This window comes from Solanum verrucosum, unplaced genomic scaffold, assembly GCF_900185275.1.
Source record: "Solanum verrucosum unplaced genomic scaffold, falcon-dt-bn FXZP01000060.1, whole genome shotgun sequence".
Taxonomy (NCBI): Eukaryota; Viridiplantae; Streptophyta; class Magnoliopsida; order Solanales; family Solanaceae; genus Solanum; species Solanum verrucosum.
In genome coordinates this window covers 10,457,530-10,485,231 of record NW_026020129.1, presented here as the reverse complement: position 1 = coordinate 10,485,231, position 27,702 = coordinate 10,457,530, and the positions used below count along the sequence as shown (strand labels likewise).

General features: G+C 33.2%; 4 protein-coding genes across 4 annotated transcripts; all 4 read left to right on the top strand.

Moving 5' to 3' along the window:
* Nucleotides 1-4,334: 4,334 nt before the first annotated feature.
* Nucleotides 4,335-8,223, top strand: LOC125826753 (uncharacterized). The gene is made up of 5 exons (XM_049506092.1): nucleotides 4,335-4,753; nucleotides 4,855-4,966; nucleotides 5,052-5,339; nucleotides 5,597-5,704; nucleotides 7,798-8,223. The coding sequence occupies exons 1-5, from the start codon at nucleotides 4,344-4,346 to the stop codon at nucleotides 8,221-8,223; spliced, it is 1,344 nt and encodes a 447-aa protein (XP_049362049.1). The 5' UTR covers nucleotides 4,335-4,343.
* Nucleotides 8,224-14,168: 5,945 nt separating this feature from the next.
* On the top strand, nucleotides 14,169-14,744 carry LOC125826288 (dirigent protein-like). Its single transcript, XM_049505610.1, has one exon. The coding sequence runs from the start codon at nucleotides 14,169-14,171 to the stop codon at nucleotides 14,733-14,735; it is 567 nt and encodes a 188-aa protein (XP_049361567.1). The 3' UTR covers nucleotides 14,736-14,744.
* A 4,530-nt stretch (nucleotides 14,745-19,274) lies between these two features.
* On the top strand, nucleotides 19,275-20,031 carry LOC125826287 (dirigent protein-like). Its single transcript, XM_049505609.1, has one exon. The coding sequence runs from the start codon at nucleotides 19,275-19,277 to the stop codon at nucleotides 19,842-19,844; it is 570 nt and encodes a 189-aa protein (XP_049361566.1). The 3' UTR covers nucleotides 19,845-20,031.
* A 562-nt stretch (nucleotides 20,032-20,593) lies between these two features.
* Nucleotides 20,594-26,701, top strand: LOC125826278 (protein PAM71, chloroplastic). The gene is made up of 12 exons (XM_049505601.1): nucleotides 20,594-20,738; nucleotides 21,483-21,540; nucleotides 21,968-22,258; nucleotides 22,567-22,620; nucleotides 22,813-22,874; nucleotides 23,139-23,207; nucleotides 24,033-24,084; nucleotides 24,179-24,253; nucleotides 24,536-24,665; nucleotides 24,902-24,972; nucleotides 25,311-25,358; nucleotides 26,483-26,701. Exons 1-12 carry the CDS (start codon nucleotides 20,632-20,634, stop codon nucleotides 26,513-26,515), a joined length of 1,050 nt encoding a protein of 349 aa, XP_049361558.1. The 5' UTR covers nucleotides 20,594-20,631; the 3' UTR covers nucleotides 26,516-26,701.
* The last annotated feature ends 1,001 nt before the right edge of the window (nucleotides 26,702-27,702 follow it).

The window sequence follows — 27,702 nt, the reverse complement described above, 5'->3', positions numbered from 1 at the left end:
TGCAATGAAGCATGTATGTGCAACGTTTGCAAGAAGAGTTTCCGAATCTCTCTCAAGATCAAATAGATGAGAGTCTCGAAACATATTTTTCTGTATGGTTCAAGGAATATGTAAGCCTAATTAAATCATCACTATCATTTAAAATATAATGTGTCGAATTGTCTTGTGAATTTGACTAAATCTTATCATATTTTTTTTAAATAGGTTCGATCCAACCATATTGAAAATGAATACTTGCGTAGTCTTGCTCATGGACCATTAATAAGTGTGTATTCTTATCCAGTGTGTTTTGTTAATGGATACAAATTTCACACAGTACATCGCGGTAGTGCAAGATCAACAATGAATAGTGGAGTTTGTATCTCTGATCCAAATACGGGTGATTACTATGGAAGGATTCAAGAAATTATACAAGTGGAATACCGTAGAGCACCTTTAAAGCAAGTTATGTTATTCAAGTGTGAATGGTTTGATCCGGCATTAAATATTGGTGTTAAGGTGCATAATCAGTATAAATTGGTCGATGTTAATCATCGTCGCCAATTTAAAAAATATGAACCTTTTATTCTTGCGATGCAAGCAACTCAAGTGTGTTATATGTCTTATCCTAGCACAAAGAAGGACAAGGATGATTGGTTAGCTGTATTAAAAGTCAACCCTCGAGATGTCATTGAATTACCTGATGAGGGAGTGATCACAATACCAGAACCAAATCTTCCATTTCAAGTTGAAGAAGTTGAAGTTCATGAGATAGATATGAATATTATTGTTGATGAAACTATACTTCTGCATGATCCAAATGGGGAGGCAATTGAAATGGATGAACCAATTGATTATGGATTGTTTCCAGAGCATCATGAATTAGATGAAGAATTTACAGAAGATGAGTATGAAACTGAGAATGAATCTGAAGAGGATGATGAGGAGTTCGAAGAAGAAATAGATACAGACTAGTGTATTGATAGTAATGTGCTACAATGTCTTTAATGACGTTTGTTTATAGTTGTAACGACTCGGAAAATGATAGAGTGAAACTAGAGCCTCACATGTGAGTTTGGAGTCGAGAACTTAATGAAATGATTATATTTGAATTTGACCCAAAAGTTCTTAAAAATGTGCTTCGGAAGTTATCGGAAACTTGTTTAGCTGTATATTAAAAGATCCGTTTCGTTTTTCGAAAATCCGACTTCATATTCTTGTTTAGGGGGTCAAATTGAGTGGGAAATGGGTCTAACCCAAATTTTAGAGCAACCGTATCAAAATCCGAAATTTCCAAGTGAAGCTTTTTTCGAGTGTCTACTTTGGAGGGTCATATCTCCTAGCACACAAATTATTTGGGTGGCCAATAATATATCCATGGAAAGCCCTTTGAGTTAGCTACCTAACTCACTTCGTTTCACCTCATTCGGAGTTCGGACGAAGAAGTTATGCCCATTTTCGTAAAGTCTGTCCGACAGAAAATGCAAATTCCAGTAGCTAATTTTACTGTTCATTACTGTTCACCCGCCTGAAAATTTTTCTATGTGTTGGACCATTTTTTTCAAAGGACTTATATTATTTCCTATATACCATTAGTTCATTCCCATCCCTAAAAACATTTCCCTCTCTACAATCCTCCATTTAAGAAAGTCAAGAACTTGGAGCTAGGGCTTGGTTTGAAGGTGGTGTCTTCATCAATTTTCGTGGGAGATCATAGCAAAGGTATGGTGGTCTTGATCCTTGTCTAATTTTCCATTCAAGGAGCCAAATCCAAAGTTACTTCAAAGTATGAAAAATCTAGATTTTCACTCAATCTCATGGGTTCTTCCATCAAATGGTTTTAAAAGGTTTCTAATGGCACTTTATGGTTATATTGTTGTTGTATTGACGATTTAAGATGAAAATACTCCATGAACCCATGATTTCTCTCTATTCCTAGTTTATGCCTTTATGAAGTGGGTTGCTAGATAATGAATGTATATGATTCAAACTTGTTTAAAGGTCTTTAGATTGTTGAAGTATGTCATTACCCATGCTTATTTTATGGTGTATTGTTGGTGTATTGGTATGTGAGGCTTATGGCCTTAAAGGCATAGTATGAGAAATTGGAGTGTTACCATGACATTATACGAATGAGAATTCAATGAAGATAATGTGATCATGTTATGAATGTAAATGTGTTGTTGTAGGTTGTTCACTGGTTTGGTTGCATAATTACTACCCTATTTTCCATGCTCTTTGATTCCATTACATGTCTTCAAGGTGTTTGACAAAATGTCCAACTATGGAGAATTGATGAATCGATGCTTTAAAGTTTGAGTTATGAGATGTATGGAAATCCAGAGATGTGTTGATGACACTCATGAATGTTGATGATATAATATGAAAGATTCTTCAATATAAAGTATACCTTGAATTGGTAGGGCTTATGCATCATTTTCTTGTATAAATGATTATATTGTTGATTGTTGAATCCTTGGATCGGTAGGCTTATGGCACCCTTCCACACATGCTTATAATGAACCTTGGATCGGTAGGCTAATGGCACCCTTCCATTAATGATAAGTAATGAACCTTGGATTCGGTAGGCCTATGGCACCTTTCCATAAAGGTTAATGATGAGACTTGAATCGGTAGGCCCATGGCACCCTTTCAAGAGGAGTTAATGAGTTTTCCTAAATGTACCTTGAATCGGTAAGCTTATGGCACCCTTTCATGTGTTAAATAATATACCTTGAATCGGTAGGCTTATGGCACCCTTTCATGTGTTAAATAATGTACCTTGAATCGGTAGGCTTATGGCACTCTTTCATGTGTGATGATGTCAAAGTAATGAACTATTCTATGGGAATGTAGGCTAAGCACCGAGCGGATTTGGTTAGATGGAAACTCCCCCGACAGTTAGGCATGAGTTTCAATGATCGTCTACCTTATCCCATAAACTATGTGCCCGCATAGGAAGCTAGTGGATCCATTAAGCTATATATACCGGTCTTTCTTAGGCAAGTAGACCACCTCTTTTCGGTGTGGGGATTCATGACACCGGATTCCATGACAAGCTCTCATGGTCTATGTCGGTTAAACGCTTACTTCCCATCATGTGAGATTTCATTATGGTTTCTTGACAGGTTCTACAAAGTGTAGGTAGTAATATGGGATGCTACCTATACATTACACGAGTAGGCTTGGAGAGGGTCATAGTGAGTTTCTCTAAATCCTAATGACTGTGACATGAATGTACCCTAAATGAGGTTATTAAAGAATGTTGGCTCTTAAATGCTTAATATGTTATGCATGTTATACTTGGGTTATATTACGAGTTATTTTCCCTTGTCATGTCTTAATTAATGATATACCTCTTATGTATGAATATTGTGCAAAGGTGAAAGAAAGGAATGATAAGTTACTTTAAGTGACCTAAATGTGGTGCCTTAGTATGGATGGTGGTATGGGACGTCATCCATACATTGCACGAGGTATAGCATAAGGGTTTCTTGAGGTGAAGGTCCAAGGTAAAGGTTTTCATGTTGATATTGTTTAAAGGTGATATTATGACTTAACTTGATGTTATGCTTGTCTTGTATGTCTTTTATGCTATTGTTCATGATATTTCAAAAAGGTGGCATAATGCATGGTTTCTAACTAAAATGTCCCTTTTTAAGCATGTTTTGCATGGTCATCATACTTAGTACATTTTGTGTACTAACCCATATTCTTCATATTTTTACTATAAGTGTAGGTTCCGGCAAGTGATCCCTCATAGCTAGTTTGAAGTGTTGGATTGCTTTCCTCCAAGACTTGGTATGTCCTCATGGATTCGAGGACAAGACTTTTAAGTTCTTTTGTTCATGTAATAGACTTCTTTTGATTGTAAAGGGCTGTGTCCCTACTTATGTTTTGCGACTGTGTCTAAGATGGTCATGTGAGACTTAGACTTCCGCTGTGTGTTTTTAAAGTTGTTTTAAGAAGTTTAAATGTGTGGATGTAAATAAGTTTTTTTTTTATTATTCCGCACTATTTTCATTATTGAATGCAATGAATGACTATGTGGCTTGTATAAGACCCCTTCGGGATCGAGTACGCCTTGTTACGACTTGGGGTTGCTCCCGGGTCGTGACAATAGTAGTATATTTTGGATGCTATTTGTTTCTTGTGGAAAAACAGTGCTTACTGATTGTTGTATCTTTTGATAGTTGTTTATATAGTTGGAAGGCATTCTCAAACTTCTGTTTTTCCTACTTCTGGACATTCTCAAGTTCAGTTTGGTCCATGACATGTGTGAAAGAATCTGAATATTTCTTAAAAGAGAGAAATTATTTAACTCAGATTTGATAAATATGATTAACTTTGTTTTTTTTATAGATATGACACGAGGCAGAGGTCGAGGTAACACAAGTCGTGCAAGCAAGATGCCAATTGGAGGTCGAGGTAGCACAAGTCGAGTTAATATGCCTACTGTTCCTATTCCCATAACTAGTTCTCAACAAGGTGGTATTAGTTCTTCTAGTGGACCAAATAATATCATTCAAGTTCAGACTTTAGTTCCTACTATTTCGCCTCCTGTTCAAACATCAGATCAATGTAGTACCCCATCAGTTCATCTTGAACCAGCCCCTGTAATACCTAATAGGAGCAATGCAATAGGTAACGGTGCATCTACTGATCAGAGAAACGTAACAGGTGACTCTACATCTAGTCAAAACAACACAATAGGTGAAGGTGAGAGCAATAGTAACCCTGAACAACGGACGCTTGTTTTTCTTTCTGCTGCCGGGTTAGTGTGTGTTTGCACTATTATTATTAATATACTGTGAATTTCTGTATCAAAGAGTTCATATAATATCTTCAAATTTTTTTCAGGTTGGAACCTTCAAGTACTTGCTCTAATCGAATATGTGAGTCTTTCAAGAGTGAGCTTGATCCCAAGGGAACTAATTGGAAAAGTGTCCCACATGAAACAAAAGATTTTTATCTAGGGGAATTCGAGGTATAATATTTCAGCATTTTAATTAAAAAGGTTCATCAGTTTTATAGTTTGGATACTGATGTTGTTATTTATAAAACTATTTCAGAAGGAATTCTATTGGGATCCATCCATTGATAGTGAAGTGAAGATACAATCGCGAAGGAAGACAGCGAGAAGGTATAGTGATTTCATTTCTGGCTTAAAAAAAGAAGGAAAACGGCCAAAATATATTTCAGAAGAAATATGGGAAAGTTGGATGAGTATTTGGAAGAAACCTGAGGTTATTGAAAAGTCAAAAATAAATTCAAGAAATCGTTGTGGCGGTCAGGATGCAGTTGCCAAAGGAACTCACACGGGAGGCTCTATTACCATTGGAGAGCATCGTAAAAGACTTGTAAGTATATTTTCACGCACCCTTCATTTACTTGTGCCACAGTGACTATTTGCAATTGAGTTAGCATTCAAGTTTTTTCTCTAAGGATTTTCTAGAATTTTGTGAACAAGAAAAAACATTTGTTAATGTCGATGTAGTGCTAATATGGATGTGTCTCCTAGCTAACCTTACTTTGTTATGAACTAACAGATATGGTCTCGAATTACACTACCATGCTTTTATATTTTCATGTTCTTTAATTTTTTTTTCTTGTATAGGCTATTAAAAATGGTCGCGATCCAACACCAAGTGAGATACATTTGCATGTCCATACACATGGTCATGATGGAAAATCTTTTGTTGGTGAACGAGCTCAAATCGTGCATGTAAGTTCAATATTCTTACTGCTGATCCTAAGGTGCTTTCTAATCTCTTCATTTGTGGCTGGTGTTATTAGTTTCAATTGTTGTGTTCTTTTCAGTCTTGATCCACTGCTCATTATATCTCTTCTTACTGTTGATAATACATGAGTTGATGATCCTAGTAATGCCTATATCTCTTTTTACTTCTCAAATAGTTTAGGAGAATGGTTAACATTGGATGACTTGGTTTTCTCCGTTCCCTTATGATTATTGGCATGAAGCTTTTATGATCTGCTAAGTGGTTGAAAAATCTGAAGGTTCTTGCCCCTTTTGGTGACATCTCTTCAAAAGGGAATGTAGATTTCTTGTGAACTCGATTTCTTATTTTTATATTGTTGTTGTGTTTATTTTATACAAATCCAGATTTCTTGGGAACTCGATCTAGCAAACATTCCCCTTTTCGAGCTTCATTGTTATTGTCGGTATTGATTTTGATTGGAATAAGTTGCAGGTGCTTCCCCTTTATTTTCGTTCTAGCTTCTGTTATTTTTTATTTTGATTTTGATTGGGACAAAATTGATCAAAGTAGCTAGACATTGTAGTTGTTTCCCAAGGGATGCAATTGTTTTCTGGCATTCTGAAAGCCTGTCAGCAACCACTGCTAAATCCTCTTGCTAATGACAAAGTTCACATACCATTTTTAATTTTCTTCTTTTTAATTCACATCGATGTGTCTATAGAGGAATGACAAACAACACAAAATAGGTTGAGAGAAAGAACTATCTGTTTTATTTTTAGTTCACCATTTGAACCTTAGCTTCCTGGGCTCTTTTACTAAGCTTTTTTATGCTTTCCAACTGGTCCTTGCTGGCAGTTTATATTGTTTGAGTGCTCAAATCCCTTTCTATAATCTTTATTTTCAGTTCAATTTTGAGAGTTGTGTTCTCTTCTCTAGACACTTAAGCTTGACAAAGATATCAAGATCAGTAGAAGTAGGCGTTGTAGTTGTTTCTCAAGTGCAGTTTTTTCAGATTTCAATCCTGGACTGAGCCAGCCACACAATCTACCGACTCCACCAATCGTGGCCTATTTCTAGTATCATTGCTGCTAGGACCATAACAGAAGACACATGTAAGTCTTCCTGCAACATACAGACCTTCTTCAGTAATGGGTCTCCACTGCTCAACACATGAAAAATTAATTCCCAGACCAACATTAAGTCCTCTTAGGATGTGCACTGTATGGAGAACATAAAACAGTTCCTCTGGAAAAAAGCCTATCATCAAAAGAAACAATTTTCAGAATTGTTTTACAGTATATGCATATTTAATTCACCAGCTGGTTCAACTGTCAACTGTTATCACCATGTGAATGAAGGCAAATCAATGTTGTTAACTGCCAATATACTATTGTTTCCAAAGGTGGGGACTTATGGTTAGACAATAGGAAACTTGCTGAAGTTTACTAGGTGAAAGGCATTATCTGTGGTTTTGGAATATCACAAGTAAAATTATAGATTGGGATCTTGACTGCAGTAACTAGGAAAAAAAGACATTTTCCTTTCCGCAACCTAGCAAATTAGGAAAGAAAGATTTATGTTTTCTGACACTCAGACTTATCTGACCATTCTTTCAACTTCTCAAGTTCTACCCTCAGACTTATTTGACCATTCCTCAACTTCTCAAGCTCCTCTCCTAGATTATTGTTCACGAGATCAACACGAGGACTAGTGTTAATCTGGAATTCTGCTTTCGATACATTTCAGTCAGTGTTTTTTATGAGCTGTGTTCTCCTTCTCTAGACACTTAAGCCTGACAAAGATATTAGGATCAGTAGAAGTAGGCGTTGTAGCTTAAATAGTTGTTTCTCAAGTGCAGTTTTTTCAGATTTCAATATTTGGTGTTGATCTGGAATTCCGCTTTCGATATTTTATGTTGGTTTTGTTCAAAATTTAGTCATGTGAACTTTGTTTTGAGCAGTTTGTCTGTTTTTATTCTTAGACCTTTTTTAACTGCATAATTTTTTAAACAAATGAGAACTCATTGCTGTTAGTTGAGTCTGTATGTGTCTATTGTTGTTATAAATAAACAATTTCACTAATTTTCACTTTTTTGCAGGAAAAATATCAAGAAATATTACAGAACCAAACACAAACTCAATCTGAAGTTGATCAATGGAAAGCATATTATCAAGCAGCAGGAGGGGAAAAGAAAAGAAGGATATATGGTCTTGGAGCTCAAGCAAAAGTATTTTATGGACCAAATTTTCGTGTCTCTTCTGGATCTGATGCTTCTGGCTCAGTACCATGTCCAAATGCTCAAACAACACCGACAGAAAATATGGATGAGTTAGTGGTGCGAATGATTCCTTCGCTAACTAATCACTTGCTTCTTATATTTGTAGAGCAGGTACGTAGTTTGATTTCTCCAGCCTCATCTCAAGCAAACTCAGCTACCAACCATCCATCAACTATTGCACCTGTAATTCCTGCTCCAACTGCAAAAAATATCGATGAGGATTGTGCATCGCTTTCTGAGGAATGATTGTGGCTCTCTAGTATCTCTTAGTTAGTTTTTGTTGGCTAGATTTTGTTGCAAATGCTTTCAGCCATATATTTTGCTTGAAATTTATCATTGGGGATATTTTGAACTTGGTAATATAATTTGCACTTAGCTATGTATTTTGGATCTTGTAGAATATTAATTTCTACGAATTAAGTTAATTTTATGATTATATAATATGTGTTGAAATGTGTATTTAATTACACAAATAAAAATATATTGATAGATTTGTGAAAAATTATTTTCGTCGCTAAATGAATGGAGATGAAATTAGCAACGGTCGCCCTATATGATAAAACGATGAAATAATATATAAAATGAGGGATAAAATTTAAAATACACAACGAATTGTTTTGTCGCTAAAGAAATTGGTGACGAAAGTAGCGACAATAATTTGGTCGCCAATATGTTGAGACGACGAAATAAGTTACAAGAACAATGATGTCACGACCCGAGAGCATCCCCAAGTCGTAACATGCGTATTCGACCTCTCGGAGGCCTCATACAAGCCCTTAGCATTCATCACATTAGATATGTAAAATAGTGCGGAATTAAAAACTCTTTAAATAAAATCCCATAAGACTCAAAGGTCACTTTTAAAAACATCATTCAAAAGTACACAAGCGGAATACTAAGTCTCTTAGCCATCTTAGACATAAACGTGAAAACATACTAGGGACACGGCCCTTTACAATCAAAAGAAGTCTATTAAGTCTATTACAAGAACCTTATCATAAAACTAGAATAGAAAAGTCTTGTCCTCGACATATGAGGACATACCACAAGATCTTGGAAGAACTTCAAGTTCCAAGCTTACTATAGAACCCGCTTACTTTCCGGAACCTACACTTGTAGAAAATAGAGAAATATGGAATTAGCACAATTAAGTACTAAGTATGATGACCATGCAAAAACATGCTAAAAAGGACCTTTATTTGAAATATATGCTTTCATGCCATTTTTTATAAAACCTTCATATCACAATTATAAGAGACACATTTCACGTCATCATCCACATATAAGACAATACCCACATAATAGACATACTCAACTAGTACCAATGTACAATACATGAACATAATCGACAAGTAAGCCTTTTCATCATTTCATGACCTCTATCTCAAGTTACCCAAAGCCACACTTATGTGAAACATGAAGTGACCGCCCATACAATCTCTTTATATACACCTAAGTGTTCCTAAGGGTTACCATAGATAAGGAATGTACCATTACAATATAACATACTAAATCAAAATTCTTTAATGAACCACTTTAAGAGACATTTAAGCATTTAGGGGACTTCCACTTAATAGTCATTTAGACTTAGGGAACTCACTTTAGCATCTTCTAGGCCTACTCGTGCAATGTGTAGATAGCATCCCATACTACCACCTACACTTTGTAGAACCTATCCAATAACTAGAGTGCACATCCCACATGATGGGAATAGGCATAACCGACATAGACCATACTAGCTAGGCATGGAATCCGGAGTCTACCCTACTCCGTGGAAGGTGTTCTACTTGCCAAAGGTAGAACTAATAATCAACCCATGTAGGCACATGGTTTAGGGGATGTCCAAGGATGTTCATTGTGCCCTAGTCTCATACTCAAGTAGGGCCACCATCCTAACCACATCCACTCGGTGCTAGCCTTGTTTCCCATAGAGTATTTTCATTCACATATGTACTAGAGAGGGTTCCTTTTCTAGTTCAACCAACTCATAGTGTCTCTTCCCAAGAAAGGCCCCATTTCTTAGTTATGGCGAATCAAGGTTCATAAGGATAGCTCATTTGACTTTCTTAGATAAGGATTTTCATGCCGTTCCGGCTCCATCCATCTCTAAGTCTATCATCTCACTCAAGAAGGGAACTTCGCCCTAAGGCCCATCCTTCAAGGTTATACATTTACTTAGGAAAGCTAGACTTATGAAAGGGCACCATTTCTTAGTTTTGCCGATTCAAGTCTTGGCCTAGAATTCCTCTTTTAGCATTTATAGAAAGGGCACCATTTCTTAGTTCTAGCCCACTTCACACATTCATGCATTCAAGACTTTAAGTAACAAGGAGGGACACTGAAATGACCCAAAAAGTTCTTAAAAAAGTGCTTCGGAAGTTACCGGAAACTTGTTTAGCTATATATAAAAAATCCGTTTCGTTTTCCGAAAATCCGACTTCATATTCTTGTTTAGGGGGTCAAATTGAGTGGGAAATGGGTCTAACCCAAATTTTAGAGCAACCATATCAAAATCCGAAATTTCTAAGTGAAGCCTTTTTCGAGGGTCTACTTTGGAGGGTCATATCTCCTAGCACACAAATTATTGGGTGGACCATAACATATCCATGGAAATCCCTTTGAGTTAGCTACCTAACGCACTTCGTTTCACCTCATTCGGAGTTCGGACGAAGAAGTTATGCCCATTTTCGTAAAATCTGTCCGGCAGGGAAGGAAATTTCCAGTGAGCATTTTACTGTTCACCCGCCTCATTTTTTTCTAAGTGTTGGACCATTTTTCCAAAGGGCATATGTTATTTCCTATATACCATTAGTTCAATTCCCATCTCCAAAACATTTCCCAAAACACCTCTCCCATACTTAGACACAAGAACAAGATATAACACTACAATAACACTTTGTACAAGACCACCTTATAACCATAAGAATACCTTCGCATATTTACCTTCACATAGTACTATAACACTTCATAACTTGATAACACTTTTAATTCAATAGATAATGCCTTCAAGGCCATATTCATAATACAATCCATAATTAAACACCTCCACCATAAGTGGATCAAACCAAGCAAGAACAATTATGTCAATAATATGAGATTAAATCAACTTACCATCCTCCAAAGTCATCCTCAACATTAATCAATAGATATAGAAAATCATAAACATCAACAATACAATCTATTCTAAGCATAAATTCATCAATACCCAATCATTATCAACAAACCCATTTCGTAAGTCAAATATAGAAGTTTGTGAAATCAAGGGTTCATGAGATTTTTCACTTGAAAGCATCAATTTAATATCAACAATATCACAATCCATCATTTAAAACCATTTAATGCAAGAACCCTTGAGTAGAGTAACAAATAGAAGTTTTTCATAACTTTTGAGAATTGAAAACCCTTTGAAATTGGTTCTAAAGCGAAAACTAGCTTTAGATAAAGAGCCACCATACCTAAGTATTGAGAAAACCCACGAAAATTTGATGCAAGAAACCTTAGCTCCAACTTGACCTTCTTCTTCTCTTCCTTCACTCAAGAACCCTAACCCTTACTCTTTTAAAAATGGAACAAAATGATCCACAATCAGCCTAACACAATAATATAACCTCAAAAGAAAAGATTTGTGAAAAGACCAAAATGCCCTTAAATTTCCGGACGGACTCCTTGCCAACTGCCCAACTTTCAAAGGGCATAACTCGCTCATACGAACTCGGAATCGAGCAAACTCGGTGGCGTTGGAAAGATTGTTCCAAGGGATTTCCAAACATAACTGGAACTACTCCTGGATCATCCTGAGCTAGGAGTTATGACTGCTCAAAGTTGGCCAAAAACTCACTGATTTCCACACTTGGCCGAATTTCCAGATTTTGAACTTTTTTTCCAAAAGTGACTACTTCCAATTTATGCTTAAACTTTAAAAATTCATACGTTAGGCTCTAGTTTCACCTATCTATTTTTAGGGTCGCTACAAATGACATAAATTACAAAAATAGTGACAGATTTTTCCGTTGCTAATCTTGACAACGGATAACTTTCGTCGCAAATCCGTCACTCAGTTTGTGACGGATTCAATTTTTTTGTCGCTAAATGGTTAGCTACGCGCAATATAGAGATGAACAATATTTTGTCGCTATTCCGTCGCTAAACCAAAATAGCGACGGAATAAGCTATTTAGCGACCGATTTTGTTTGTCGCTAAACACAGTTTTTTTTGTAGTGAAAGTATTACTTTTTTATTCAAAAAAAATACAAAAATATTTTTATCTCATTGTTACAATGTATGTCTAATTTTCCAAGCATGGAATCATCCTTTAGGTTCTTTAAGTTGCCCACAAATTTTAAGGTGAATGTTTACTCATTATTTAATAATCCAAAAAGGATTAAAAAAAATGTCTTTAAACTATGTGAAAATGAACAAATATATCTTTAGTTAATACTTTGGTCTAAAAATGTTCTTGTTGTCAATAGTTTGGTTAAAAAATGTCCCTACCGCTAATTAATTAACACCTTGTTTGGATGCATGGTTGTTACCCGTCGTTTTTGTTTTGATTGTTACTTAAATTCTATTGTATCGTATCATTTAAATCCATTGCTAGGTAACAACAAAAAGACTCATTTTATGTAACGACCAATTTGGTATGATCGTTTCGTTACCTTAATATTTTCTTCGCATTTTATCGTTATTTATTATTTAATAATTATATTTCATCTTTTATCCTACCTTTTCATAGTAGCTCTACCTCGTACCTTACTTTTCTTGTATGCTTATCATTCAATTTATGGATACGTGTAACGATGAAGAACACAGTCTATCCAAACATTGTATGCATCAAAACAATATAGTTCGATATAATACAATACATTATGAAATAATACGTAACAACCATTCAAACAAAGTGTAATAGTTTGATCCAAAAATAATCCTTAAATTATAAATTTTAAGGTAACCAACTTTTGTTTTTGCCCCAAAATATATCTTAAATTAACTCTTAGAAAAATGGTTGGTGAAATTGACAAAACACAAGTTGGCAGGCTCACCTAATTATACAAAGATTTCTTTTGTGATTATTGGCTTGATTGAAGTCTAACGCAAGCTATGATTTTAATTATTAAATAATGAGTAAAAATATGGTTAGCACTTTGATTCTCATTTTTAACTAATTTTATATTGATTTTAACTTTAGATTTAAGCTTTCATAAATTAATGGATTTGGATTCCTATTTTTTACTAGTTATGTGCAACTTGTTTCCCTTTCAAAAGCTGTTGTTTCCAATTAGGAGACTTAAAGGCTCCAATAATAGTTCTTTATAATTAGGTCATGACCCCATAACTAATACTATTAGAATATGATTTTATACATTGATGACATAAAAATCTTAATGGTACACATGGAATTTTAAAAAATTGACTAGTGGGTCATGGTTATAGTCGTATAGGTCACATGAAAATTGATGGATGTTAGACTTTAGACATCATAACCAAACAAATGATACTATTATTATGTCTACACATTTTTGTTTACTTATTATTATTTGTTACTTCTATATTATGCATATATTCAGAAGATGAAAGCAAGTATGCAGTTATATTCAGAGAATAGTTAGTATACGCAATATTAACTATAAATTATTTGAAAATTTAGGATATCCCTAACGTACAAAAAATGTTTTCTGTAAATATTTTGACTAAATTTCTCATGAGTCGATTTGACACCTACATATCAATCTCGTTCTTTATGAATTGTTAGACTGAAATTTGTTGAGTTAATAAAGGGACGGATTATGTTTTCATGAGCTAATTTATCACCTCTAAGAGTAATCGATCCCAGATTATCCACCCTCCAAAGGCCAACTGAGTCATCCCGATCGATGGACGACTACTACTACTATAAAATTTTATAAACTTCAAATTTTGAATATATATGTTAGTTATTACCTACCAAGAAAAGATTCTACTAACATAGACTTGAAGATAGGGAAAAGAACAATAGCCATAAGTTTTAATTTGTCTTAGTATTTACGTCTTATTTTATACTACATGGAAATATGAGATCCCTTAAAAGCCAAGTTTTTAAATTTTTGGACGATATTCACTATCACATCACAACAAATTGGATCCCAAAAAAAATCCTTATATAAAGAGATGAGATTAAGAAAATAAAATTCACACCAAAATAATAAGTAACAAAAATGGCATTGAAAATATCAAATTCCATAGCCATTTCATTTTTCCTTCTCCTTATAATAAACTTCTCTATAGTTGAATCGTCGAATAAAATTCGCGCACATCGCCCTTGTAAAACCCTAAGTTTTTACTTCCATGACATATTATACAATGGTGAAAATGCCAAAAATGCAACATCAGCTATTGTTGGAGCTCCAGCATGGGGAAATCTTACAAAATTAGCTGGACAAAATAATTTTGGAGATTTAATTGTATTTGATGATCCAATTACTTTGGATAATAATATTCATTCAAATCCAGTTGGAAGAGCACAAGGTTTTTATATTTATGATAAAAAAGAAATATTTACTTCATGGTTAGGGTTTTCATTTGTTTTTAATTCAACTCAACATAAAGGGAATATTAATTTTGCTGGAGCTGATCTAATTATGAATAAAACTAGAGATATTTCTGTTATTGGTGGAACTGGTGATTTCTTCATGACTAGAGGAATTGCTACTATCATGACTGATTCCTTTGAGGGTGAAGTTTATTTTCGATTACGAGTCGATATTAAACTTTACGAGTGCTGATAATAATTTTAGACGTTACGTATGTTATTGTTATTTTTTTTATTTTTTTTTGGTGAATGTGTGGGGTGGTGGGAAGGAGGGGGGAGGGTTATTGATTGTTTCTTTCTTTGTGTTGAAAGATATATTGTTGGTTAAAGATTCGAAGAATTCTATCTAATATATGGAGTTTTATTTTGATATAATTATTTGGTATCTGAAATTTATTGTTTGATTAGTAGTTTGATTCACACAAGTCACAGCATAAATTTCATTGACGGGTGAAGTTTATTTTTAACTATGTGTCGATAATAAACTTTACTAATGCTGATAATAATTTTAGACGTTATTGCTATTAGACCATTTCCAACCCACCTCTATTTTACTCTCCATTCTCTATATTTGGAGAGTAAAATAGAGAATGGGCACTCCAACCTACCTCCAAATCACCCTCTATTCTTCAAATTTAGAGAGTTGAATAGTAGTTCTCCAAATTTGGAGAACTACTGTTCATACTCTCTATTTCACTTTTTCATTATTTTATTATTATTTCTATTACTTTCTAATTAACATATTATTTTACATATAATTCCATTAATTAAATATCTAATATTCATAATTCTTTTTTAAATGTAATATAATATTTTAAAAAATATTATTTAATATATACTATTTTAATTTCAAATTAATTGTATTTTATTTTTTTCTAATTTTCGTGAATAATAAAATTTTATTTTATTATTAATTTTCATTATAAAGAATACGCAAAACTAAAATGGCAAGATGAAAAAATTTAATTTAAAAAATACAATACATGATATGATAATTTAAATACAAGATAACAATACAATACATAACATAATAATTTAATACAAGATAACAATACAATATAATGCATAACACAATAATTTAAATACAAGATAAAATACAATACATAACATAATAATTAATTGATCACAACAATAATTTAGAAATCCGGTAGGTCTTTTCCAGATTTAGCACTATTCGGAAAAAAATTAGGATATGATTCCGAAAATTGTTGCGATTGTGGTTGTGATTGCGGTTGTGATTGTCGATTTCTTTTTTCAAGTATTCGTTGTTGTTCTCATTGCAGGTAATCACGAACATTTGGATCACTAATAGTTTCTAAATTTTTCACTAAAATTTTAGTTTCGTCTCTAAATTCCTTGGCTTTGATATATCTATCTAGCCTTTCGCCGTCCTGTTGTTTGGATGTAGCAGACTCTAATAACATCTTCCAAGTCGATTATTTTCAGTTTCGAAAAGTTTCATAGCTGACAAAAGACCTTCATCTTTTGATCTCTTTAATTTTGATTTCTTCACCCCAATAGGCCGTTCAAATGAAGTGTAATGACCTGAAAAATTCTCATTTAAATTAAGAGAAAAAGATGATAAGTTAGGAGATGATACTATAGGTGATGTAGGACTAGGAGCCTCAGACTCGATTGCAAAGTAGAGCCTTGTCCTCGAACTTTTTGCAATTATTGTAGGATCGTCACGTTTTTGGAGAAAAGAAATGCTACATGATATAATGACTACATGTATTATACTGCACAACATGATAATTGAGGATAAACGTGATCTCAATGCACCAATTCAAGATGCCGTAGAGGCTCCAACTCCAACTATAGAAATGGTGGTAGATTAAAATCTCCGGTTTGAACAATTTTTAGCTAGACATAAAAAAATTATGGACAAAAATGCTCATTTTGAACTCCGTAATGCATTAATAGAGCATTTATGGGAGCAACGTAATAATTTTGAAAATTTAGTGTTTATGTAATTGTATGTCACTTTTATTTGAATTTGTCCCCTAATTTATGTATTATATTATATTTTCTTGCAATTTATGTTATTTAAAAATTTAGAATAAAATATAATTTCATATCACATTAAAAATTATATAAAGTAATTATTTGGGAAAAAAGAAATAAAGGATTTATATTATGAAATAAGAAAATAAGAATGAAATAGAAATAATAATATAATATTGAGAATAGAGAAAAAGATTCATTTTTAGAGAGTAAAATAGAGAATTGGGTTGGAGTTGGTTGTCTAAAAAAATAGAGAACTCTATATTTGGAGAGTAAAATAGAGAATTGGGTTGGAGATGCCCTTATAATTATTGTTTTTGTTGATGATAGTAATTTTAGACGCTATTGTTATGATTATTAATTTATTATTGGCAGGGGCGGCTCAAACCCGTGGGTGGCCTAAGGCCAAAATCAAACTAGAGGCCTTAAAAAAAAATTTAAAATTATATATGTTTTTATTTCAAATCTATTTTTCTAACTTTTTGAGATGCAAAGTTATTTATAATTTTTGTGTGTCAATCTCTTCTAATAATTCTTTTTCAATCGATAATATAGCCAAACCACTTAATCTTTCTTGAGACATTGTTGATCTTAAATTAGATTTTATTATTTTTAATTTTGAAAAACTTCTTTCTGCTGAAGCAACTGTTGCAGGAATTGTTAACATTATTCTATAAGCAATGTAAGCATTTGGAAAAGAATCAAGTATTTTTATTTGATCAAGTATCTCAAATAGAGTATTGCCTTCTACTTGTATGATTTTCCTTAACACTTTTAATTCAGAAAATAAGTCTAAACCGTCAATATCCCAGTGAGTATTATGTTTTAAGGAACATTCAAGATTAAGACAATTATTTTTTGAATTCTCATCATCTAATGATCTCAATTTTTTCCCACTAAATAGAAAACCAAAAATATTTTCATATACTTCAAATTGTTCAAATCTAAAACATAAACTATATTTTTTGAAAATTGAAATTATCAATAGAACAAGTAAATTCTTAAGTTTTGATTAAGAGAGATGTAAGATTAGAAAAGAAAAAGAGAGAAGAAATAGAAGAGAGGAAGAGAGAAGGATAAAATATATAAAAATAAATTAGGTAAAAAAAAAAAAAAGATAACTTGTACAATTAAAAAACTACACATTGAAAAGGTAAAAAGTAATAGACATATCAAATCATCTCATTAATTTCGTTTGACTTTAAAGTCTTAGTTCTATTTTTTTTTTAGTTTAATCCTACCTAAGAAACCAAAAAACGGGGCCCCCTAAATTTGGGGGCCTAAGGCCAAAGTCTTTTTTTCAAAGCTTACCAGCCGCCCCTGATTATTGGTGTTGTTGTAATAGTCGTTTTTCTTGGTGAATGTGTGGGGTGGTGGGAAGGAGGGGGTTTATTGATTTTATTTTTTTTGTGTTGAAGGATATATTGCTGATTAAAGATTCGAAGAATTCTATCTAATATATGATGTTTTATTTGATATAATTATTTGGTATATGAAATTTATTGATTATATTCCCATAATTTAAATTTCGTTGAAAGGGAAGTGTGATCTTTATCGAGAATTTTCTTTATTTTCGGCTGAAACTCTATACCTTTAATTTAAAAGTGAAAGGATCTAAATCATTTCACCGGACTTTTCAGGGTGATTATAAACTTGATAAGTACTATACAAGTTTAAGGTTTCATATTTTCTTGGATTTTTTTTTCTACCACATCCAAGCTTAGACATATGGTGTAATAAAATAAGCCAAATCCCTCCTTATTGGTATACATTAAGATTCATCGATTATATTTCAGCCATTCAGTGATTCTAATCTATTTGAATATTATTGAAATTGATATAGTTATCCACTATTTTTTAGTTGCTTAAGTTAAAGGTCTTTCAGAAACAACTTCTCTTCTTCATAAGGTATAACCGTATGAATAAGATTTTCGTATATATTACTATTCCTAAATCTCACTGAATATTTTATTGTTATACTCATTATTTTTTAGTTCAACATTGTCGGTTAATCAGAAAAATAAATATTGTTTACGTAGGTCGAATCTTTCAGAAAAGGTTGGTAGTTTATACTATAATTATATATATCAGTAGTTTTTTACGTTTTTATTATTGACTTTTTTGTTCCTACTGTCTCGTCAACTGTTTCTTTGTTGAGTTAATAATTAGGGAATCTGATTTGATTAATTAGTTATAGTAGTTCCCTCTCCTAATCAACCTAATGAATTAGAAGCCGTCAGAATTTCAACTTCATGAATTTAAAAATATTAAAACAACTTCACGTACTATTTCTAAACTTAAAATGCATAAATTTCTTAATATAAATACATTATTTGTATGAAAGTTATTAAGATCGATGAACTTTTACTTCCATCGTAAAAAAAAAGGTGTGAGTTGTGACCAAATAATCTTGAGTTTAGTAGATTCTTCATCCACATGATACATAATAATTAAACCTATTGTTTATATCCACTATAGTTACTTAATTTTAGCTAAACATGTATTAGCTAAGGTAGGTTCAACAAATGAAAACAAATCTCAAATATTAGAACTAATTAAATATAAGTGGTTATTTAATTAATCCAATAAATTTATGATGATGATACATCACTATCCCAGCTAATATTTAGGTACTTATTAATTTAATTCTTCGACAAAAAAAAGTACTATATAAAGTGACTAAATGTAACCAATCCATCCCATCACTTAACAAATTTTGTGTAACAAAATGTATTCCTCTAAGTCATTATTCACATTTTTGTTCTTTCCATTCCTTCTTCTCTCCATTTCTGCTCATAGCTACACTCATCGCGCTCGTGCTCCTTGTAAAGAAATGGTATTTTTCTTTCACGACATAGTTTACAACGGGGAAAATTATAAAAATGCGACTTCAGCTATAGTCGGTGCGCCGGAATGGGGTAATAGGACCATAATGTCAAGCCCTAACAACTTTGGGGACATGATTGTATTTGATGACCCTATTACCCTTGATAATAATTTACATTCACCTCCAATTGGAAGGGCACAAGGGATGTATTTTTATGATCAAAAAGATACTTTTAGTTCTTGGCTTGGTTTTTCATTTGTGTTTAATAATACTGATTATAAAGGGAGTTTAAATTTTGCTGGACATGATCCATTGATGAACAAGACTAGGGACATTTCAGTAATTGGTGGTACTGGTGATTTTTTCATGACTAGAGGAATTGCAACATTGAGTACTGATGCATTTGAAGGAAGTGTTTATTTTCGACTTCGCGTTCATGTTAAGTTATACGAGTGTTGGAAATTACTATAGTTTTTGTTTGTGATGTGGCCCTTCTCTGGACCTTCAGCATAGCGAGAGCTTAGTGCACTGGACTGTACTTCCGATGTTATTCTCTTTTTCATGTTGATTTCTTGACTTCTCTTTGTTTTTTTTTTCTTTATGAGTTGTAATTTGTGTGGTTATTGATTTTGTTTCATCCTTCAGTTTAATTTCTGTATGGAGGTTTCAATTTATAATAAGCTCTTAGAGTGCATATATAATATGAAATTTGGGAGCCAATTAATCTGTACTTTGTATATTATGTTTCTCAAATATTTAGTCAAAAATACAAATGAAAGGAAAAATATGTGCCACCTAAAATAAGTATTTCTTATTTTTTAATTTAAGTTTTCAAGTTTAGCGTGTAATATCACTTTAGTTGAAAAGTGCACAAAAATCACATAACTATAATATTCTTTTATCAAAGTCACATAACTATATTTTATAACAAAAAAAAAGTCATAGTTATCATAAATTCAACCTTCCGATGAGTGATTTCGATGGATAAAATTTAAATATAAAGTATTAAAAGCAATTAAAAGTTTGGATTTTCTGATAATAGGAATATGTATACCTCCTTTTATTTAATCAGATTTCAATACGGACATCGATGACGACGATTTAAAAAAAAAAACATGAAACGGTTTAACTGGCGCGCCTTTTTGATGAGGTTATCCAGAATTGTCCTGGTTCTGTCCACTCCCGTTTCTTCTCCTCTTATCTTTCTCAAAAATCAATTTTTTCTGCTCCTAAATTCTGGTAAAAAAAAAATTCAAGAATGCGAAGCCTAGTGCTCTCTTGTGAGAGCAGCAGATTTCTATTTAGACCCTCATTTGCATTTCCTAATTTCTCCCCTGCTAATCCTCCTCTAATTGCAATTTCCAGGTAAAATTTGTTTCTTTAGCTGCCCTTTTTAGTCTTTTCTTGAATAATTTGAGCATGAACTGTTTCAATTTCAGCTAAAGTTTTCTTTTTTATTATTGTTATTATTATCTGGGGTTGTTTTGTTCTTGTTTGTTGTCAGCTGGTAGAAGGGTGTCCGTACATTTTGATTATGAAAATACTAGTACAACATCTGGATATATGATATGCGAATCCAAGATTTAAACTTTATGGGTTCGAAATTTCAATATTTACTGAAATTTTAGTGAATTTTCATGTTTTTGCTCATTTGAACATTGTGTTAGGACCGAAATAATTAGGTGTCATGAGCTAGCAAAGCAAACCTCGAAAGACCATGAGTAAGAAGACAAATGAGAAATATACCCAAAGAGTAAAGACACAAATATTTAATGTGGTTCAGTCAATCGACCTACGTCCACGAGAGGAGATGAGCAATTCACTATAATTTTAGTGATTTTTATGTATAGGCTCAATTGAACATTGTAGAATTGTGCAAACCACCTCATCTAAATTTAGATAGGACAATTTTAGGTACTCAACATTTCAGTTTCTGGAATTGTGAAAATAAGATTGGCTATGTTTGTTTTATTTGTTATAATATAATATGATGATATGATCAATTAAACTTGAATGAAGAAGTGAGGATTCATATAGTCGACTCCAATATGTTTGGGACTAAGGCGTAGTAGTAGATGCAGTTGTTTTTCCTGATTGGGTTGTCTGCAGGTTTTCTAGGCGGCATTCTCTTTGCAAACAACATGGATGGTTTGAGGACATCTCCAAGGTTTTTTCCTGTTCTTCAATTTTAATTTTTCCTATTTCATTCGGTAAAATCCAAATGGTTGTGAAGTGATTTTTTTTTTGGACTAAATAACTTATCTGCTTCAAAAGGGGTGAAAAAAAAGAGTAAGCTTTTCTGCGAGAATTGTGATATACTAAGTAAATATATTTTTTCCTGGAAAGCATTTCATTAGCCAAATTCTTCTTCGTCCTATTAACTCATGGATCGTAGACCCATATATAATGCCCCTACTACTTTGACAATCATATTTGTATTGAACTAGCGTTATGAAATTGGATCTTTTCTGATTACCAGTTTATTCTTGTTGTATAAGAGCTTTTTTATGCATTGGTAATTTGATTATCTCGAACTTAAAAGTTTTAGGTCTCACTGTGAAGATATATGATCTGACATTCTGGATTCTTCTTAGGTGGTCAGGACTAGGAACTTCAAAAGATGTTACATCACAAGGTCGGCTTATGGTGCCGATGAATGCAGTAGTACAAACAGAACAGCATTGTTAAAGAGGAAAAATCAAAGCAATTCTGTTCTTCAAGTTTTAGACATGCCAGAGAACAATTATCTGAAAGCTGTTGTCCTTTCTGGGCTTTTCACTCTTCTGTTCACACAACAAGCAAGTGCTGCTTCAGAGGTTGCCACTGGCTTGCAGTCGTTTCCTTTCTTCGGGGACCTTGGAGATTTAAGCACAGGTTTTGCTTCAGTTAGGAAAATCTCTCAGCAGCTTCCATTTCTAAAATCTCTCTGTTGTTTTACCTTATCTGAAAAAGGAAATAATAGAAAAAACGAAATAACAATGCCAAGGATAATAACTCAGTACATGGAAATCATTTCATGCAGCATCCGCCGACATTTGTATCTTGCTTTATTCTCCTTCAAGGAACACATAGCACAAATTTTCATCTGTATTGCCTTTTTTTTTTCTCCTCATACTATACTTTATTTGAGATTGTGAAGGAAAAATGTTTCACCAGAGAGTAATTAAACCTCCTCTTCCTTCTTTTTTCGCAGGCGTTCTTGTTGATATTCTTTTCTGAGCTTGGGGACAAAACCTTCTTTATTGCTGTAAGGGGATTTATCATTCAAAAGCTAAATAAAGATGATACATTACTGTCTGAATAAAATGATGATAGAAATGATTTTTTCATGTGCCTCATCGAAGAGAAACTCCGTCTGATTTGTTATGTTATCATGTGGTCAACAGAAACATTTCTTTCTTATAAGTCCTCATTATACTTCCATAACTAATATGAGCAGGCTCTTTTAGCTGCTAGGAACTCAGCCGTTGTCACTTTCCTTGGGACTTTTGGCGCACTTGGGTATGTTATCTTTCAGCATTCAATATTCAGTATGTCCTCTTAACTTCTGTATCTGATACACGTGAACACAATGTTTCCTTTTCAAGAGCTAACATATATTCTTGACTAGTTCTTATAACATTTGGTTCTCGTGTTAAAATTAAGAGATTGAAGAACTCAATAAGGTCAATGCAACTTATCCAGCACAACTTTTTAAATTTCCTGGAAGATGTTTTATTCAGAAATTTGTTCTCTTTATGTTAATTCTGTCTGTGTCATTTGCAGGGTAATGACAATCATATCCGTTGTTCTCGGACGAACTTTCCACTATGTCGATGACGTTCTTCCTTTCAGGTTCTTTAACCTTTTCGTTTGGCATAATTATGCATCTTAAGTATGTAGAAACTCCACCTACTAAAAAAGCAGATTGTAAGAAATTATTTCCGACAATTCATAGGAGGAGGATTCTATCTAATATTCCCGCATCACGTCCATTTCATTTCTTTGATCGAAGTGCCTAGCATACTCTACTCTTTACTATAATTTTGTAGTGTGCTTTGGATCATTTAACTATTTCTTCTAAATGCAATTTGATTATGTTTTTCTGGGTAAATTCTCCTACAAACTCTCTAACCTTATCATGTTGTTATTGTTATTTCGATTAGAAATTTGAGCAAACAGGATATTACAAATTACTTCAGAAGTCGGGTAATATGTACCAAAACTAGTATATATCAATATTGTAACTATAGAATGTGAAATTGTGTGTTAAAGGCTCATGATTCTGTAAATTATGTTCAAATTGTTTGTCCTAGGTTGCATCCACTGACCTGGTACCACATTTCTGTGCGAGAATATGTTTGCCCTTCTTCATTTTTATCCAAATTAATGTGTTTTCTGGTGTATTAACTTCTTACATGTTAAGAATCTCCTGCTCGTTATCTCAACCTACAAACCATCTTTTCGTCTTTTCACTCTTGGAATAAGGAAAAAAAAATACATTGCTGTGATCTTGATCAGTTTTTCTTTACATTGGGAAGTGTAGTAACCTGCATGGTAATTTAGATGGATCGCTTCATTTTATCAAATGGACTTCAATAGCATCTTCCAAATATTTAAATAACGGAAATATCACGAGTGGTTCATCTGTTATACCCTGATGCAGCTTCCTAAATGCAGGTTAGGTGGAAATGATTTGCCAGTAGATGATATTGCTGCAGTTTGCCTTCTGGTAACGCATGATCCTAATATTTAATATACAATATGCCTTGCACCCATGTGTCAGGTGAAGTTGACATGTCTGGCCATATTCAATTTTGTCACAGGTTTATTTTGGAGTGTCAACCTTGCTTGATGCCTCCTCCAGCGATGCCATGAAAGCGGAAGAGGAGCAGAAAGAGGTAATCCTATCAGCATTCCTTCTGCTATTAAGTATTTTTCTTTTTTTTTCAAGATGACAAGTAGAATCACTGCAAAAAAATGGGGTTAGGGGAAGGGGAAATATGGGAGGGGATTACAAGGTGGGGAGTCGAACCCTCACCAACAAGGTGAAAGGTAGTTAACCAACTACTAAGATTCACCGAACAACACTTCATTATCAGACGTCTATTGGAAGTTAAAACGTTTGGGGCATCAGCAAATGAGCATATTCTAATTGTGGACCTCTTTGCTTTTGACACCAGGCCGAGCTGGCAGTTTCGGAATTTTCAGGAAATGGTGCTGGACTATTGTCTGCTGCAAGCACCATCGTTAGTACATTCGCGTTGGTATTTGTTGCTGAGTGGGGTGATAAATCATTTTTTTCTACAATAGGTTAGTTATACACAGTTTGATGCAGAAACTTATGTTTTTACCATTTGTTCGTCTTATGAATCAACTTGTACAAGAGTCTATGCTTTTCTAAACAGCCAGACATTATGCAATCTGAAAACAATCACGGAAGCTGAATAAGCAAACACTTTTTTATGAATTTCAATCTCTGTTGGATGAATTTATCTACGAGTCCTAGACTTGATTATTAACTTCAAGTACACAATATCTACTTTCAGCTCTTGCTGCTGCATCTTCACCTCTTGGAGTCATTGGAGGGGCATTAGCTGGTCACGGAGCTGCGACTTTGGTAAATACAGACTTTTAACTAAGCATTTCTGTTTACAGGTATCATGTACAATCTGCAACGTGACTTCTTTTGCAAATAATAGCAAGTAGAACATCTAAAGGAAATTTTCTTCAAGATATGCAAAATAGTGTTTAAAAGACTCGAAAACCTTCAATGAATTGCATAGTGCAACTTTTTTCTAGACGTAAGAGTACCGTGGTTAAATTTCTAACCGACATCATTTTAGTTAAATGAATGTGACCATATTGATATATCGATGCATTAGCTCTTTTTCTTGCTTTCTGTGTTGGCATTCAATACGCGTAAAAAGTTGATTGGTACTGAAATTTTCTTTGCAGTTGGCTGTTCTTGGAGGTTCTTTACTGGGGACATTCTTGTCTGAGAAGGTAAGATTACTCTATCTGAATAATTAAAGAGACAGACATTTATTTGATCCTCTGAATCTTCTGCTCGAAACAGATTTATCGTCTAGATTTCTTCTACGGAAGCCACTATAACAAGAAAATGTTCTATTTTCAAATTGCTAAATAGAAAAAGTTCATGCTTTTTAGCAGTAATGAAGTACACACTGGCATAACATCTCTTCATTTCTTTCAAGTACTTAAAACGGAAAAGGGTCAAAAATGCTCTTGAACTATTAGAAATAGAATAAAGTACCCTTCATTTAGTTTTGGTCCAAAAATGCACTTGAACTATTAGAAAATGGCAAAAATACCCTCGTCATTCCCTAACTGGTCCAATTATGCCCGTTAATAGGATATGGCTCATATGGACATGATTGGGCCGGTTTGTTACCAACGAGGGCATTTTTATCCCATTTCTAATAGTTCAGGTGTGTTCTTGGACCAAAAACCAAACAGACGGTAAGTTTGTTCTATTTCTGATAGTTCAGGGGCATTTTTCACCCTTCTCCGTACTTAAAACTACATTAGTACCTCTGGTTAGACTCAACAGAGTTCATATAATATTTTATTATGAGTTGCTTGTGGAATAATTAACTACATAATGACTAAAGCACAAGCTGTATTTTTTAAATCAAATCTCCCAACCAGATCTTTCCAGTTTAAATAATCTCATGATTACGCGACAAACAGTGCTTAACCCAAATTTATTTTCTTAATCATCCTATTACCTACCTTCATTAGTTAGTATTTTTTTTCCAGTTGACTGAAGAAGTCATCTGGAAAACTCAAAATGTGATGCTTTGTGAAGACTTTGGACTAAATCATATCTTGTTAAACATGAAAAATGCCTTATTTTTAGCAACATGTCACGTCTCGTTTATAATATTTATCATCACTCTGAAAAGGAAAATGACTTTCGCTCATAAGTGATGGAAGTTGATTTTCCTCTTTCGAGAAATGATTTTCTTATGAAAAACGTTTGATTTCTCATAAATGACTTCTGTCGTACCAAATGCACCTAAAGTTTCTTCTTCTTTTTTTCAGATATTTGATATGATTGATGTTTATTTGCACATTTTATTAATGAACAAAATGTCTTATTTCAGGTTATTGCCTACATAGTGGTACTCTCTTCCTAGTATTTGCAGCTGTGACAGTAATAGAGATAGTGAGTTAAAACAACAATAATTTCATTCTTCTTCTAGCAAAATTCAACTTTTATATATATTAGTTATATAATAATTGGATTTACAGTCAAATATTTATAGATGTCTTAATACATATTGATATTATAAGGTCTGAACAAAAGATATTGATTTCACGTGAACTCATATGTTACGTTACAGATCCACCTTTTGCTACAAGTACTCTTCATATCGAATCTTATGGTAACTTGGAAAATAAAATAATATCGAGCCTTATGTTGTCGGCCAGTGTATATATATGTTAAATTGACAAAGATTAATTATTATATGCAATATATCATTTCATTGCTGGGGATCTATTACAACCATTGAATGTGTACATTTGTCAAGGATGGAAATCATGGTTTAGAGTTAAAGAAGATTTCAAAACCCCAATACTTCTCAAGTCTTTTTGATCCATTAAAAAAAACATGTTTGTTTTTCCCAATATAATATGCCTTTAGACACAACCCAAAAGTCATTTTTTCTATATAATTAAAAAATAAAATATATAATATATAGTTGTAGATTGAAATAATTAATCTAGAATAATAACTACCCCCACCATGGATGGACATATATAGCTATACTTTGCAAAATTCAATTGCACTCACTATGACAATAGTTGTACACTTAGTATCAATTAAACGAAAGGGCGGCTTGATATGATATTATTATTTTATTCTGATAGTTGATTGATGAAGGGTAGTCTGATTCAACATTGTTATTTTGTTCTAATTGTTGGACAAGATGGTGTTTATAGATGTATATTACGTCAAATCGACATTAAATCCCTTGAGACATAGGGGACCCCCCAAATTAAAAAAAAAATTAAAGATAATCCATGGTCCCAAAAAATAAGTCATTTGTCAAACAAGTAATAGTAATACAGTACAAACACAGATTTGTTGATAATGTTAGTTAATTAAGTATGCATTAAATAATTGTTTTTGAAGATCTGGTGAACTCAGACATATGCAAACTAATTTTGAATTGAACTATGCAATTTATTTATTTTATCTCAAAGTTTGCCGCATAGTGGAAGAAAAAAATCTTGTTATCGAGCATAACTCTCTTAAATAGATTTTACGGGACTTAAATTCAAATTAGCTGAAACGTCAATACAAATATCAAATATGGAA

Bases quoted from the DNA above. Each gene is read 5' to 3' on its own strand.
- LOC125826287 (XM_049505609.1), top strand. From the start codon at position 19,275: ATGTATTCCTCTAAGTCATTATTCACATTTTTGTTCTTTCCATTCCTT.
- LOC125826278 (XM_049505601.1), top strand. From the start codon at position 20,632: ATGCGAAGCCTAGTGCTCTCTTGTGAGAGCAGCAGATTTCTATTTAGA. The intron at 23,208-24,032 runs GTTCTTTAACCT...TCCTAAATGCAG, and splicing joins GATGACGTTCTTCCTTTCAG to GTTAGGTGGAAATGATTTGC. The intron at 25,359-26,482 runs GTAAGATTACTC...GTCTTATTTCAG, and splicing joins GGACATTCTTGTCTGAGAAG to GTTATTGCCTACATAGTGGT.
- LOC125826288 (XM_049505610.1), top strand. From the start codon at position 14,169: ATGGCATTGAAAATATCAAATTCCATAGCCATTTCATTTTTCCTTCTC.
- LOC125826753 (XM_049506092.1), top strand. From the start codon at position 4,344: ATGACACGAGGCAGAGGTCGAGGTAACACAAGTCGTGCAAGCAAGATG. The intron at 4,754-4,854 runs GTTAGTGTGTGT...GGAACCTTCAAG, and splicing joins GTTTTTCTTTCTGCTGCCGG to TACTTGCTCTAATCGAATAT. The intron at 4,967-5,051 runs GTATAATATTTC...AAACTATTTCAG, and splicing joins TTTATCTAGGGGAATTCGAG to AAGGAATTCTATTGGGATCC.